The 13,600-nt window shown below is 38.0% G+C and overlaps 1 protein-coding gene across 13 annotated transcripts in view; it reads right to left on the reverse strand.

Moving 5' to 3' along the window:
* Window positions 1-13,600, reverse strand: part of NUBPL (NUBP iron-sulfur cluster assembly factor, mitochondrial) — a 269,591-nt gene that overhangs the window by 40,301 nt on the left and 215,690 nt on the right. Inside the window, exon 9 of one of the 13 annotated variants that reach the window (XM_086363703.1) lies at window positions 12,075-12,202. The exons of the other annotated variants lie outside the window; for them this stretch is intronic. Within the exon in view, the coding sequence (XP_086219829.1) occupies window positions 12,155-12,202 (48 nt within the window). The 3' untranslated portion in view covers window positions 12,075-12,154. Of the gene's footprint in view, window positions 1-12,074; window positions 12,203-13,600 lie in introns of those variants that run through there. 13 annotated transcript variants of the gene reach the window in all.

Here is a 13,600-nt window from a genome sequence, read left to right on the forward strand (position 1 = left end):
CTCTTATCAAAATGTTATTATTTAAAACAAAAATTTAAAGCTATATACAAAGTATTCATTTCTTTCTGAGTTTCCCCAGCTTCAAAAGAGATATTTCATAAACATTAGCTGAATAAACAGACAGGATCTATTTATGATCCTTTTAATCTTACTCCTCATTTATAGAAAGCCTGGTTGTCTTCTAGAGTAAAAATGCAGAAAACAACTATCAGAGGCTTATAGGTAACAATGTCCATATCATCCCACCAATCCTGCCAATACACTCATCATTATGGGAGATATCTCTATTAGAACATTTGCGTTTTAAATGAAGAATAGCACTGATAGTCCACAATTAAATATATCAACAAGAAGGTGATCAAATGTGTTATTCTTTCTGAAAAGAGAAACAGGAAAGAGTAAAGTTTCCTACGACATATGTAAATGAAGACAAATAGTGAGGGATATAAATTTGCAGGTAAGCATTTTCCATGCATTACATGCCCTTTTGCTGATGGAAAGTGTCACAAAAAATAAATCATACCATGTTTTGGTAATTCAGTGCCATCTTCAGAAAGCTAAGGAAAACCCAGCTAAATATCACACAGCTTATTTTATTCACTATGTCTACATAATACACTCATTACTTGAGCTGTCTTATATCATTTATGTTGAATGTATATATCCCCTAACTGTAAGGTTTTCATAAATATAAATAAAATTACATACTTTTATAAAATGAAATTTTATATAAATAAAATTATATATATTTATAAAAATAATATAAATAAAATTATCACTCAAGAAGGAGAAGAAAGAAAATTGCATCATGAAAATTTAAAGAAGGGTATATTCTAATTCGGAGAGAATGTGAAATGTATTCCTTCTCTGGAACCTCTTAGGCTTTCCAAGATATAGAGACATGGAGCAAGAGTATATTTGCAGTTTGTCTGTGATTAACTTATTAGAAAATCATTTGCTATGGACTGTATAAATGTCTCAGACATTCCCTGTATAGACTACATAAATGTCACAGACATAAAACTGTAATCTAACTCAGGATTTAATGTTATGCTATTATATGCCAATAACGAGGCTAAACATAAGAAGCAGCACACAGTAGTGAGCAAAACAGACTTGGAGCTTGCACGCTAACTGGAGAAACAGATTGAATAATTAGTGCAAAAATTGATTTTAAAAACTAGAACAGTTTCTCTAGAAGCAAAGTACAGAGTATTAGAAGACTGTAGAGAAGAGAGGACTCTACTACAGGAGTCACAGTGTGGGGAAATGTTTGATACATTGATCCAACAGTTAAAGAGTAAGCAGGTTAAAAACAAGGAAAAGTGAGGAAATACACTCAAAAAAGAAGTAGAAGCATGTCTACTTCAAGGAACTGAAAGGCAGTACGGCTGAGGTATGGGATGAGTGGTGGGAGATGAGGCTTGAAAGGTAGGGGCTGCAGGCCATGTTAGGTATGTAGGCTGTATGAGTGCAGAGATGCCACTGAAGAGTTTAAGCAAGAGAGACTGCTATGCTTATAACTGCAGGAGACTCATTTCTCAAGACTGAAGGGTTTTAAAAATGACATGGAATAGAAAAACTAAAAGGATTTTTCTTTGTTTGTTTATTTCTTTGACAAACACAAATCCAGTAAATGTATGCTCTGAAATCTGTCATTTCAGAGGTGACAGTTTTTAGCGAAAGGCCAAGGAGAAAAGGAAAGATATAAGCATCTGAATGCAAAGTTCCAAAGAATAGCAAGGAGAGATAAGAATGCCTTCCTCAGTGATCAATGCAAAGAAATAGAGGAAAACAATAGAACGGGGAAGACTAGAGATCTCTTCAAGAAAATCAGAGATACCAAGGGAACTTTTCATGCAAAGATGAGCACAATAAAGGACAGAACATGGTATGAACCTAAAAGAAGCAGAAGATATTAAGAAGTGGTAAGAATACACAGAACTATACAAAAAAGATCTTCATGACCCAGATAATCACAATGGTGCGATCACTCACCTAGAGCCAGATATTCTGGAATGTGAAGTCAAGTGGGTCTTAGGAAGCATCACTATGAACAAAGCTAGTGGAGGTGATGGAATTCCAGTTGAGCTATTTTAAATCCTGAAAGATGATGCTGTGAAAGTGTTGCACTCAATATGCCAGCAAATTAGGAAAACTCAGTGGCCACAGGAGGGGAAATGGTCAGTTTTCATTCCAATTCCAAAGAAAGGCAATGCCAAAGAATGTTCAAATGACTGCACAATTGCACTCATCTCACACACTAGTAAAGTAATGCTCAAAATTCTCCAAGCTGGGCTTCAACAGTAGGTGAACTATGAACTTCCAGATGTTCAAGCTGGATTCAGAAAAAGCAGAAGAAGCAGAGATCAAAGTGCCAATATCTGTTGGATCAATGCAAAAGTAAGAGAGTTCCAGAAAAACATCTACTTCTACTTTATTGACTATGTTAAAGCCTTTGACTGTGTGGGTCACCACAAATTGTGGAAAATTCTGAAAGTATGGGAATATCAGACCACCTAGAAGCAACAGTTAGAACTGAACATGAAACAAAAGACTGGTTCCAAATTGGGAAAGGAGTACGTCAAGGCTGTATATTGTCACCCTGCTTATTTAACTTATATGCAGAGTACATCATGGGAAATGTTGGGCTGGATGAAGCACCAGCTGGAATCAAGATTGCCAGAAAAAATACCAATAACTTCAGATGTGCAGATGACACCACCCTTATGGCAGAAAGTGAAGAAGAACTAAAGAGCCTCTCGATGACAGTAAAAGAGGAGAGAGAAAAAGTTGGCTTAACACTCAACATTCAGAAAACTAATATCATGGCATCTGGTCCCATCACTTCATGGAAAATAGATGGGGAAACAGTGTTAGACTTTATTTTTGGGGGCTCCAAAATCACTTCAGATGGTGATTGCAGCCATGAAATTAAAAGATGCTTACTCCTTGGAAGGAAAGTTATGACCAACCTAGATAGCATATTCAAAAGCAGAGACATTACTTTGCCAACAAAGATCCATCTAGTCAAGGCTATGGTTTTTCCAGTGGTCATGTATGGATGTGAGAGTTGGACTGTGAAGAAAGCTGAGTGCTGAAGAATTGATGCTTTTGAACTGTGGTGTTGGAGAAGACTCTTGAGAGTCCTTTGGACTGCAAGGAGATCCATCCAGTCCATTCTGAAGGAGATCAGTCCTGGGTGTTTTTTGGAAGGAATGATGCTAAAGCTGAAACTCCAGTACTTTGGCCACTTCATGCCAAGAGTTGATTCATTGGAAAAGACTCTGATGCTGGGAGGGATTGAGGGCAGGAGAAAGAGGGGACGACAGAGGATGAGATGGCTGGATGGCATCACCGACTCGATGGATGTAAGTTTGAGTGAACTCCAGGAGTTGGTGATGGACAGGGAGGCCTGGCGTGCTGCAATTCATGGGGTCACAAAGAGTCGGTCATGACTGAGCGACTGAACTGAACTGAACCGAAAGTCACTGTAGATGGTGATTGCAGCCATGAAATTAAAAGACGCTTGCTCCTTGTAAGAAAACTTACGACCAACCTAGATAGCATATTAAAAAGCAGAGACGTTGCTTTGCCAACAAAGGCCTGTCTAGTCAAAGCCATGGTTTTTCCAGTAGTCATGTATGGATGTGAGAGTTGGACTATAAAGAAAGCTTAGCACTGAAGAATTGATGCTTTTGAACTGTGGTGTTGGAGAAGACTCTTGAGAGTCCCTTGGACTTCAAGGAGACTCAACCAGTCCATCCTAAAAGAAATCAGTCCTGACTATTCATTGGAAGGACTGATGCTGAAGCTGAAACTCCAATACTTTGGCCACCTGATGCGAAGAACTGACTCATTTGAAAAGACCCTGATGCTGGGAAAGATTGAAGGCAGGAGGAGAAGGGCATGACAGAGGATGAGATGGTTGGATGGCATCACCGACTCAATGGACATGAGTTTGAGTAAAGTCCAGGAGTTGGTGATGGACAGGGAGGCCTGGCGTGCTGCAGTTCATGGGGTCGCAAAGAGTCGCATAAGCCTGAGCGACTGAACTGATCTGAAAATACTCTAGTTTTTCCCCTGCACAGTTCTTTTCTTCACAGGATTTTTCTCCTGGGCACAAAGTTAGCATTTTTCTTCTTTGAATTAGGTGAGGACATGTATCTTGTTCTGGCAATGAAATGTGAACTGAAGTGACATGTGTCACATCTAGGCAGAGGCTTTAATTGCTAATTCCCCATTATGTTTCCCTCTGTTCCTGGGACAAGCAAGCTTCCATAAAGTGGCTGCTCAATCTGTCTGGGTGCCAGAGTAAGAAAAATGCAGACGAGTGTTAAAGCCAAACTGTAATGGACTTGTAGCATGAGAAAAATAAACTCATGTTGTTTTAAGCCACTGAAATTTGACAGTTGTTAGTATACATGCTGCTGCTAAGTCCCTTCAGTCGTGTCCGACTCTGTGTGACCCCATACACGGCAGCCACCAGGCTCCCCCGTCCCTTGGATTCTCCAGGCAAGAACACTGGAGTGGGTTGCCATTTCCTTCTCCAGTGCATGAAAGTGAAAAGTGAAAGTGAAGTCACTCAGTCGTGTCCAACCCTCAACGACCCCACAGACTGCAGCCTTCCAGGCTCCTCCATCCATGGGATTTTCCAGGCAAAGTACTGGAGTGGGGTGCCATTGCCTTCTCCGTGTTAGTACACATAATCCAGCCCATATTGGCTGACAGAAAGGAGTTAGAAGAAACTACTAGAGTTTCTATTTCTTCCTTATGATTTCCTTTTAATCCCAACTTTTTTGTGTGTTACAATGGAAATAATATATAGAATTTAGAGTGTTGCCTATATATAGCATACCTTATAGAATCTATATATAGGTACATATAGCATATTTATATAATTTATATCTCTATGTAGTATATATAACAATCTACCTCCATATATGTGTATATATATAATTATATATACTTTCAAACATCACTTATTCATAAAGATGTACCATCAAAACAATTTAGAGATAACCCTTTACGTAAAAGATTGTGATACCTAAGCTTGGTTCTATTACTGATATTCTTCATCTAGTTAAAGGACTAATGCCTAATACTGCTTCCTAAGTTATTTTGAACAAAGTAATTCCTCTTAACTCTAGAATTTCCTCAATTAAAAACTTTCCACACAGATACCACATTTCTCAAAAAAAAAAAAAAAGCTGTATAGTAATGGAATGGAACAGACAGCCAAGAGCAGACTCATAAATTAAAGTCACTAATTTATAATGGAGATGACACAGTGCTGCAATGTTAATCGGACATCCATATAACATCCAAGAAATCTTAACCCTCTATCTCACACCATGCACAAAAAGTAATTCCAGATGGACTGTAGAGCTAATATGAAAGATAAAACAATAACATATTTGGAAGAAGACAGCAGAATATACTTAAAACCTTGAATGCAGGGAAAGATTTTTTTAGCAGGACACAAAGAAGCCCTAAACATAAATGAAAATGTTTTGTTAAACTGGACTACATTACAATTAATAACTTATCAGAAGACATAATTAGAGTAAAAAGGCCACCTATAGAGCAAGAGATAGCAGCTATAATATACATATATAACAAAGGACTTTTATCTAGAATATATAAAGAACTCCTACAAATCAATAAGAAAAAATAAGAAAATACAATAGAGAAATAAGCAAGAGACTTAAAAGGCACTTCATAAAAAAAAGATAATCAAAAACAAACGAACACAAGGAAAAGTATTCAATTTTAATCATCATCAGGGAAATGCAAATTAGAATCACAATACCATGCATTTATGCTTAAGACCTGATTAGAACAGAAAAGGTCCTTATGACTACAACAACCCCCTTGCCTATAAAAAGTTAAAAAGCCAAATATCAAATGTTGATGATGACATACGATAACTGAAACTCGTAGCTTCAGCTGAGTGCAAAGTGGTGCACCATTGTGAGGAACTGGTAGTTATCTACTTAAACTGATGTATGCCTATACTGTGGCGCAGTATTTCCACTCTGTTATATGTTAAAAATGTGAACATAACAGTCACCAAAAGACATGCATAAAAGTGTTCATAACTAATTATCCAAGAATGAAAAGCTACCTAAATGTCCATTAACAATAAAATGGAGAAATAAATTGTGGTATATTCATATAATGGAAAGGGCTTCCCCGGTGGCTCAGATGATACAGAATCTGCCTGCAATGTGGGAGACCCAGGTTCAATCCTTGGGTCGGGAATAACCCCTGGAGAAGGAAATGGCAACCCACTCTAGTATTCTTGCCTGGGAAATCCCATGGACAGAGGAGCCTGGCAGACTACAGTCCATGGGATCGAAAAGAGTCAGACACGACTGAGTGACTAACATACAATGGAATGCTACACGGCAATGAGAAAGAACGAACTTCAGCCACAGTCCACAGCGTAAGTGACTCTCTCAAACAGAATTGGAAGCAAAAGAAGCCACATGAAAGTATATACTTATTATTCCCTTTATATAAAGTTCAAAGACACGTAAAACTAACCAATGGTGTTATAATTTGGGTTCTGCTTTGAGAGCAGTGATCAGGAGGTGGCACAAGGCAGAAGCTTCTGGAGTATGGGTGATGTTCTGTTTCTTGAACACAAACAATGGGTGTGTTCACTCTGCAAAAATGCACTGAGCAATATATACCTACAATACATGTCCTTTTCATATGTATATCAGACATCAATAAAACGCCTACTTTTAAAAAAAAAGGTGGTCATGTGAAGAGCAGCCAAGAAAGCAGTAAGAACAAATATCCAAAATGATGGTTTACTGGTCATCTTGTGAACCTGCACACAAAACCAACCATCTGTTTTAAATAGAAAATATTCCATAAAGAGAGAGGTAGCAGTAAAATTAATATGAGGTCTTCAGGAAGAATAATCCCTTATTCTTTCCACATGACATTCCAAAGAAAGAACTAAAGAAAAATCTAAACCCAGAGAAGCTCTGGAATGGTGGGGTTCTAGACCCTTAATGTCTCATAGGGTAGCCACTAGTCCACATGTGGCTGCTAAGCGCTTGAAATGTGGCTAGTCTGATTCGGGATGTGCTGTAAGTATAAAACACACGCTGGAAACCAAAGACTTAGTACAAGTAAAAGAATGTAAAATATGTTAATAATGTTCTAAAGTTTACAAGTTATTCTTTAACCTTTTTTCATTGAAGTATATCATGAATACACACAGAAAGCACACAAATCATAAGTGCATGACTGGACTTATCATAAAGTAGGCCCATGTTACCATGACGCTGTTAATAAAGTCTAGCCAGCACCCTAGAAGTCTCCCTCTATACTCTCCAAAACAAGTTGCCAAAGGTATAAACTAAAAGCCTGATTTCTAACACCATAAATTTTGTCTAGTTTTGAACTTGATATGAATGTAATCATGCAATACATTCCTTTGTGTCTGTATGATGCATGCAGCTAAATCACATACATCTGCAGTTCATTTGCATGGAGTCCTAAGATTCCATGATGACTATATCACAGTTATTCATTTTCTCATTGGATCATCTGTGCTGTTTCCAGATTTTGGCTATTATTAGACAGTGCTTCTACTAATGTTTTAATACTTTTTTTTTTTTTTTGCTGGGTATTAGGTTATGCATATTTAACTTAAAAAAAAGCCAGTTTTCCAATAAAGTTCTACCAATTTATACTCCCACCAGCAGTGAACCAATTTACATTTTCACACAGTACCAGTTGCGTGCCACAGCTTCACCAGTGTTTGATATCAACAGGCTTCTTTCATTTGGGCAGGTAGAGTAAGTATACACTAGTATCTCGTTCGGAGAATGCAATGGCACCCCACTCCAGTACTCTTGCCTGGAAAATCCCATGGATGGAGAAGCCTGGTGGGCTGCAGTCCATGGGGTCGCTGAGAGTCGGACACGACTGAGCGACTTCACTTTCACTTTTCACTTTCACGCATTGGAGAAGGAAATGGCAACCCACTCCAGTGTTCTTGCCTGGAGAATCCCAGGGACGGGGGAGCCTGGTGGGCTGCCGTCTATGGGGTTGCACAGAGTCAGACACGACTGAAGCGACTTAGCAGCAGCAGCAGTATCTCGTTGTGTTGGATTGTTCCATTGTCAAGCTGTTTGTACTGGGAACTGTATTTCCCAGAATTCCTTCCTTGTATGGCTCCTGATTAAATTTCACCAAAAGTAAAGTGGCATGACATTTGGAAACCTTACCCTCTAAAGGTTCCCTGTGGTCAGAGGTGGGGACAGAAACTTGCAGAGGTGCAAACTGCATTCTAGTCTGTTCTTATTCTTTCTGATGCTGTGCCCAGCTCTCCTTTGTGCTGTGGTTTTGTGTTGTCAAAATTACTAACGAAGTTAAGTATATTTTTACATGGTTATTGGTCATTTGTATATTCTGCTCTGTACTGCTCAGGTCTCTTCTCTATTTTTTCCATTGATTATGTGGGTTTTTTCTTATTGAATTGCCAGAGTTCCTAGTATGTTTAATGGAATCCCTTTTTGCTCGATTCTCAAGTTTTATATTGACTTCATGTTGACAGGATTTTCAATATACTGAGTTAACTATATTTTTAAAAGTAACTTCCAACTGACAAGGGATTAATCTCAAAATATACAAACAGTTCATGCAGCTCAATATAAAAAAAACAAACAATTCAATCCAAAAAGTAAGCAGAAGATTGAAATAGACATTTATCCGAAGAAGACATTATAGATGGCCAAAAAGCACATGAAGAGATGCTCACAACACTAGTTATTAGAGAAATGCAAATCAAAACTACAATTAAGTATCACCTCACATTGGTCAGAATGTTGTTGTTCAGTCACTAAGTCATGTCCTAATCTTTGCAACCCCACAGACTTTTGCAACCCCATGGACTGCAGCACAACAGAATGGCCACCATCAAAAAATTTACAAATAACAAATGCTGGAGAAGGTATGGAGAAAAAGGAACCTACCTACACTGTTGGTGGGAATGTAAACTGGTAAAACCCCATGAAAAACAATATAGAGGAGCCTTTAAAAACTAAAACTAGAACCAGCAATCCCACTCTAAGGCATATCCTGAGAAAAAAACCATAATTTGAAAAGATACAAGCACCTCAATGTTCAATGCAGTGCTATTTATAATAGCCAGGACATGGAAGCAACTTAAATGTCTATCACCAAAGGAAAGGTAAAGAAAATGTGGTACACACAGACAACGGAGTATTACTTAGTCATAAAAAAAAAACAAAATCGTGCCATCTGCAGCAACATGGACAGACCTAGAGATTGTCATACTGAGTGAAGTCAGACAAAGAAAAACAAAGACTGTATGGTATTGATTATATGTGGAATAAGTGTAAAAATGAACTTATTTACAAAGCAGAAATAGAGTCACTGAAGTCGAAAACCAACTTATGGTTATCAGGGGATAAGAGGGGGAGGGATAAACTGGGAGATAGAGATTGACATATACATACCAGCATATATGAAATAGATAACTAATAATTAGAACCTACTGTGTAGAACAGGGAACTCTACTTAACAGTCTGTAACAGACTATACGGGAAAAGAGTCTTAAAAAAAGAGTGTATACAATACTGTAAAGCAATTATCTTTCAATTAAAAATAAATTTAAAAAAAAAAGTGTGTATATATACATATACGTATGTATATGTTTAACTGATTCACTTTGCTGTTCCCTGAAACTAACACAACATTGTAAATCAACTATACTCCAATAAAAATTTAAAGGATAAATACTTCACCTGTTTTTTTCCATTTTAAAAAATATGGCTACTAAAACCTTTAAAATTACATTTGTGGTTTGATTATATTTCTATTGGACAATGCTGCTGTTGACCACTAAAGTCAAAGTGTAGAACTTATTTGATAGTTCTCCTATCAAATGTTATTCTAAGGTCCCAAAAATGCAAAAAAAAAAAAAAAATGTTATCAGGGCCTGTAATTTATTAATATTTTTAAAAAATTGAAGAGAAATGAAACATTTACCTTTAAGACTATTTAGGACAGATAAACTGTCAGGTTTCTTTGCTTTTAGTTGAAATTGTATCAACTGGGTGTGATAACACTCATGTGTGGTTATCTCTTTCTGTTCAGAAGTTCATACAACAGTGATACACACACATATTATTTAACTAGAAAAGAGAAAACAAATTACTTCCTAAGATACACAGACTATGTGGCTGAACAACTTTTTCAAAAAATGGGATTGGGTGGGAGAAAATTTAAGAGAGCTTTCAATATTAAAAAGATTAGAAAACACTGCCTTAGTCATTTAAGAGCAGTCTTCTATAATTAATGATTTTTGAACAGGGGTAGCTAATGTAATAAAACAGAAAATTATAATACCCATATTACAATGCTGTTCATAAAAATTCTTTAAATAGGAAGGAATACATATCCACATGATCACTCCCTCCCCTCACCCCCAAAAAAGCTTTATACTGTGTGAATACTTTATATGTTGTTAAGCTGTTTGTGTTTACTGTAGAGCTATTTTGTGTATCCTTTGATCATAGAAACATTAGAAAACAGACGCTTTGCCACAGCTTAATTTACATAAAACCACTGAGACGCAGCTGTGAGCATGCTCAACCATTTTTTAATGTCTCATCAAAGTATAAGATCCTTTTTTCTTTTTACCTCAGCTGGTTTCACTGAAAGAAAGTAAATGCTACATGCCTGCCTAGCACCAGCCACCACAAACCTTTAGCACGCTATTCTTACATGATTCTAATCCATCACTGGCTCAGAAGGGCACTTCTTTTATTAACTTTTAAAAAATTGACTCTCTTGAAATATCAACATTGCCCTTAAATACTGGATTTTTGTGTCTAAATGTATTGAATTAAGCAGACTCAGAAGACTCCAGTTTTAATTTCTTTTTGGCATTTTAAACCTGGACTCAAGTAAGTAACAAGCAAGATTTTCAGGCTACTATATAATCCAATTTCTCAAGGTTACAATCAGGTTAAATTCTTGCTGGCTGGAACCTGTCACAAGGATAAAGAGCTATGATTTAAGAAAAAATGAAGAGGAAAAACTCACCATTAAACAGAGAATGAATAATAATAACTAAAATTGATTAGATTCACAAGTGCTTTTCAGTTCTCCATTTAGCCTTGAAGCAGGTTCTGGTATATTTTAAAGCATGTGTACAGACATTATAATCTTAAAAAATGAGACTGGCGTTCTTGTTTTCTCTTTCAAAATTAGTCTGGCAATAGACAGAGCAATGAGTGGGGAAGGCCTGCATTCATTCTTCTCTCAGGGACCAACTACTTCTGGATCCATGTGGTACGACTTAACTTCTCCAAGCCTTGAATTCTAAAATGAGAGGTTGTAATGATTTCTAAAATCTACCACTATAACAATAACATTCAGAGCTATCCTTTACAATGTCATGAGGTAAGATCTATGCTAAGAAGTACACGTGTAATCTTATTTAACTGCCACAACAACCTATGAGATGGGTCACAAAACACTTAAGCTAAATTATTTCTTAATCTCCTTAACCCTGTGATATTTGATGATATCCACATTACTAAACCTCAACTCTAGATAATTCACAGAAATAACAATTAAGAATGCAGAATCTGGTTGGCAATCACCTTAGTGTTTCTTAAATATTTGAGTGTTGAGGTCTTTTCACTTGGTCTGTTCTGATGGCTGACTGCCTCCAGTGTGAAACAGAAGGATGACTTTATTTTGTGAGCTGGACAACTATGAAATAAGAAGCTGTATGTGTGAAAGTCTGTGGAAAGAGAGAGTCTCCTAGAATGGCCCCTCAAACCAGTCAGTGGAGGCATTCTGCAGGCGGCTCCCAAGAGATCCCCAAATGCCACAGAAACTCCAGGGACTTAGGGAAGAGGGACCCTTCAAGCACTCAAGATTTCTCTGGCTGTCTTCTTTACCAATGCCTTTGTACTCACTACCATCTCCAAGACCAGGAAGTTCTACATCCCTGCCAACTATTTCATTGGCTCCTTGGCCACGACTGACTTCTTAGTTTCTATTTTGGTCATGTTCATCAGCATCACGTATACAACCACCCACCCCTGGAGCTTTGGCCAACTCCTGTGTGACATCTGGTCATCTTCTGACATCACATGCTGCAAAGCCTCCATCCTGGTACTGGGCCATCACTGACACCCTGGAATACAGTAAACAGCAGATAGTGGGCCATGCGGTGCATTGCTTGCCATCATCTGGGCCATTTTCATCCACATTTCCATCCCTTCATTCTTGTGGCAGAAGGCTAAAGCTCAAGAAGAAATATCAGCTTGCCTGGTGAATACTTCTCTGATGTCTTACATTATCTATTCCATCTGTGGGGCCTTCTACATCCTGCCTGTATTGCTCATTATCCTCTATGGACAAATCTCCATGGCCACCTGGAACCATATCCTGAATCCACTATCACTTTATGGGAAGTGCTTCACCAACAGCCCATCTCATCAAAGACTCTGTGGGGTCCTCGCTCTGCTTGCTCAACACCAGCCTTCATGAGGGGCATTCTTATTTGACTGGTTCCCCTGTCATTTTCAACCATATGAAAATCAAGCTTGTGGATAGTGTTCTGGAGCACAAGAGGATTTCTGCTGCCTGAGAGAGGAAAGCCACAAAAAACCTGGGGAAGCATCCGGGAGACCTCTATCATCTGCTGGCTGCCCTTCTTTGCTGAATCTTCAGCCCTCCTTATCTGCCAGGGCTCCCGCTGGGCCGACCCAGCCCTTTTGACTTTTTTCACTTGGCAAGGCTATCTAAACTCCCTCATAAAACCAGTAATATACACTGTGTTTAACAAAGAGTTCAGCAAGCATTTCAGAAAATTGTCCATTTCCAAAAAGCCTCTTAGTCTTATTAATATTTGGTGTAGTTACTGCTGTTGTCTTTTAGGGCCTATAACCTGATTGAATTAATGAAAGTCACTCAGTCGTGTCTGACTCTTTGTGACCCCATGGACTACCCAGCCCATGGAATTCTCCAGGCCAGAATACTGGAGCGAGTAGCCACTCTCTTCTCCAGGGGATCTTCCCAACCCAGGGATCGAACCCAAGTATCCTGCACTGCAGGTGGATTCTTTATCAGCTAAGCCACCAGGGAATGTCTTTTTTATTCTTCCTAAGAGTTGGATTAACCCCGATATCTTGGGTTTTGGTTCAATTAATAAAAGTCTTAATATTTTTTTTTACAGAATGGGGACTCTGGAAAGTAGACCATTTAGAATAGGATCCCAGAGACCCACTAAACAGATACATAGCCTTATGTGAAATCTTTAATCTCTGTACTACAGTTTCCATGTAAGAAAAATGGGGAAAATAATGTTATTACCTCACAGGGTTATTGTGAGGGTTAGATTCAGTAATTCATGTAAATCACATAGGACTGCATTTCCACTTAAAGCATACATGGACCGCTGAGAGATGCTGGAGGAAGACAAAAATGAGCAAACAGCTTCAGTCTCTAAGATAAACTATGGCTGAGATGCAGAATGCTATCTACTCAGTCTTACAAAGGTTGTGACTAAAGAAAAGTCATTTTTGAAAAT

The sequence above is a fragment of the Bos grunniens genome, chromosome 21 (assembly GCF_055505025.1).
Source record: "Bos grunniens cultivar Pamir isolate PY7600 chromosome 21, Bosgru_T2T1.0, whole genome shotgun sequence".
Taxonomy (NCBI): Eukaryota; Metazoa; Chordata; class Mammalia; order Artiodactyla; family Bovidae; genus Bos; species Bos grunniens.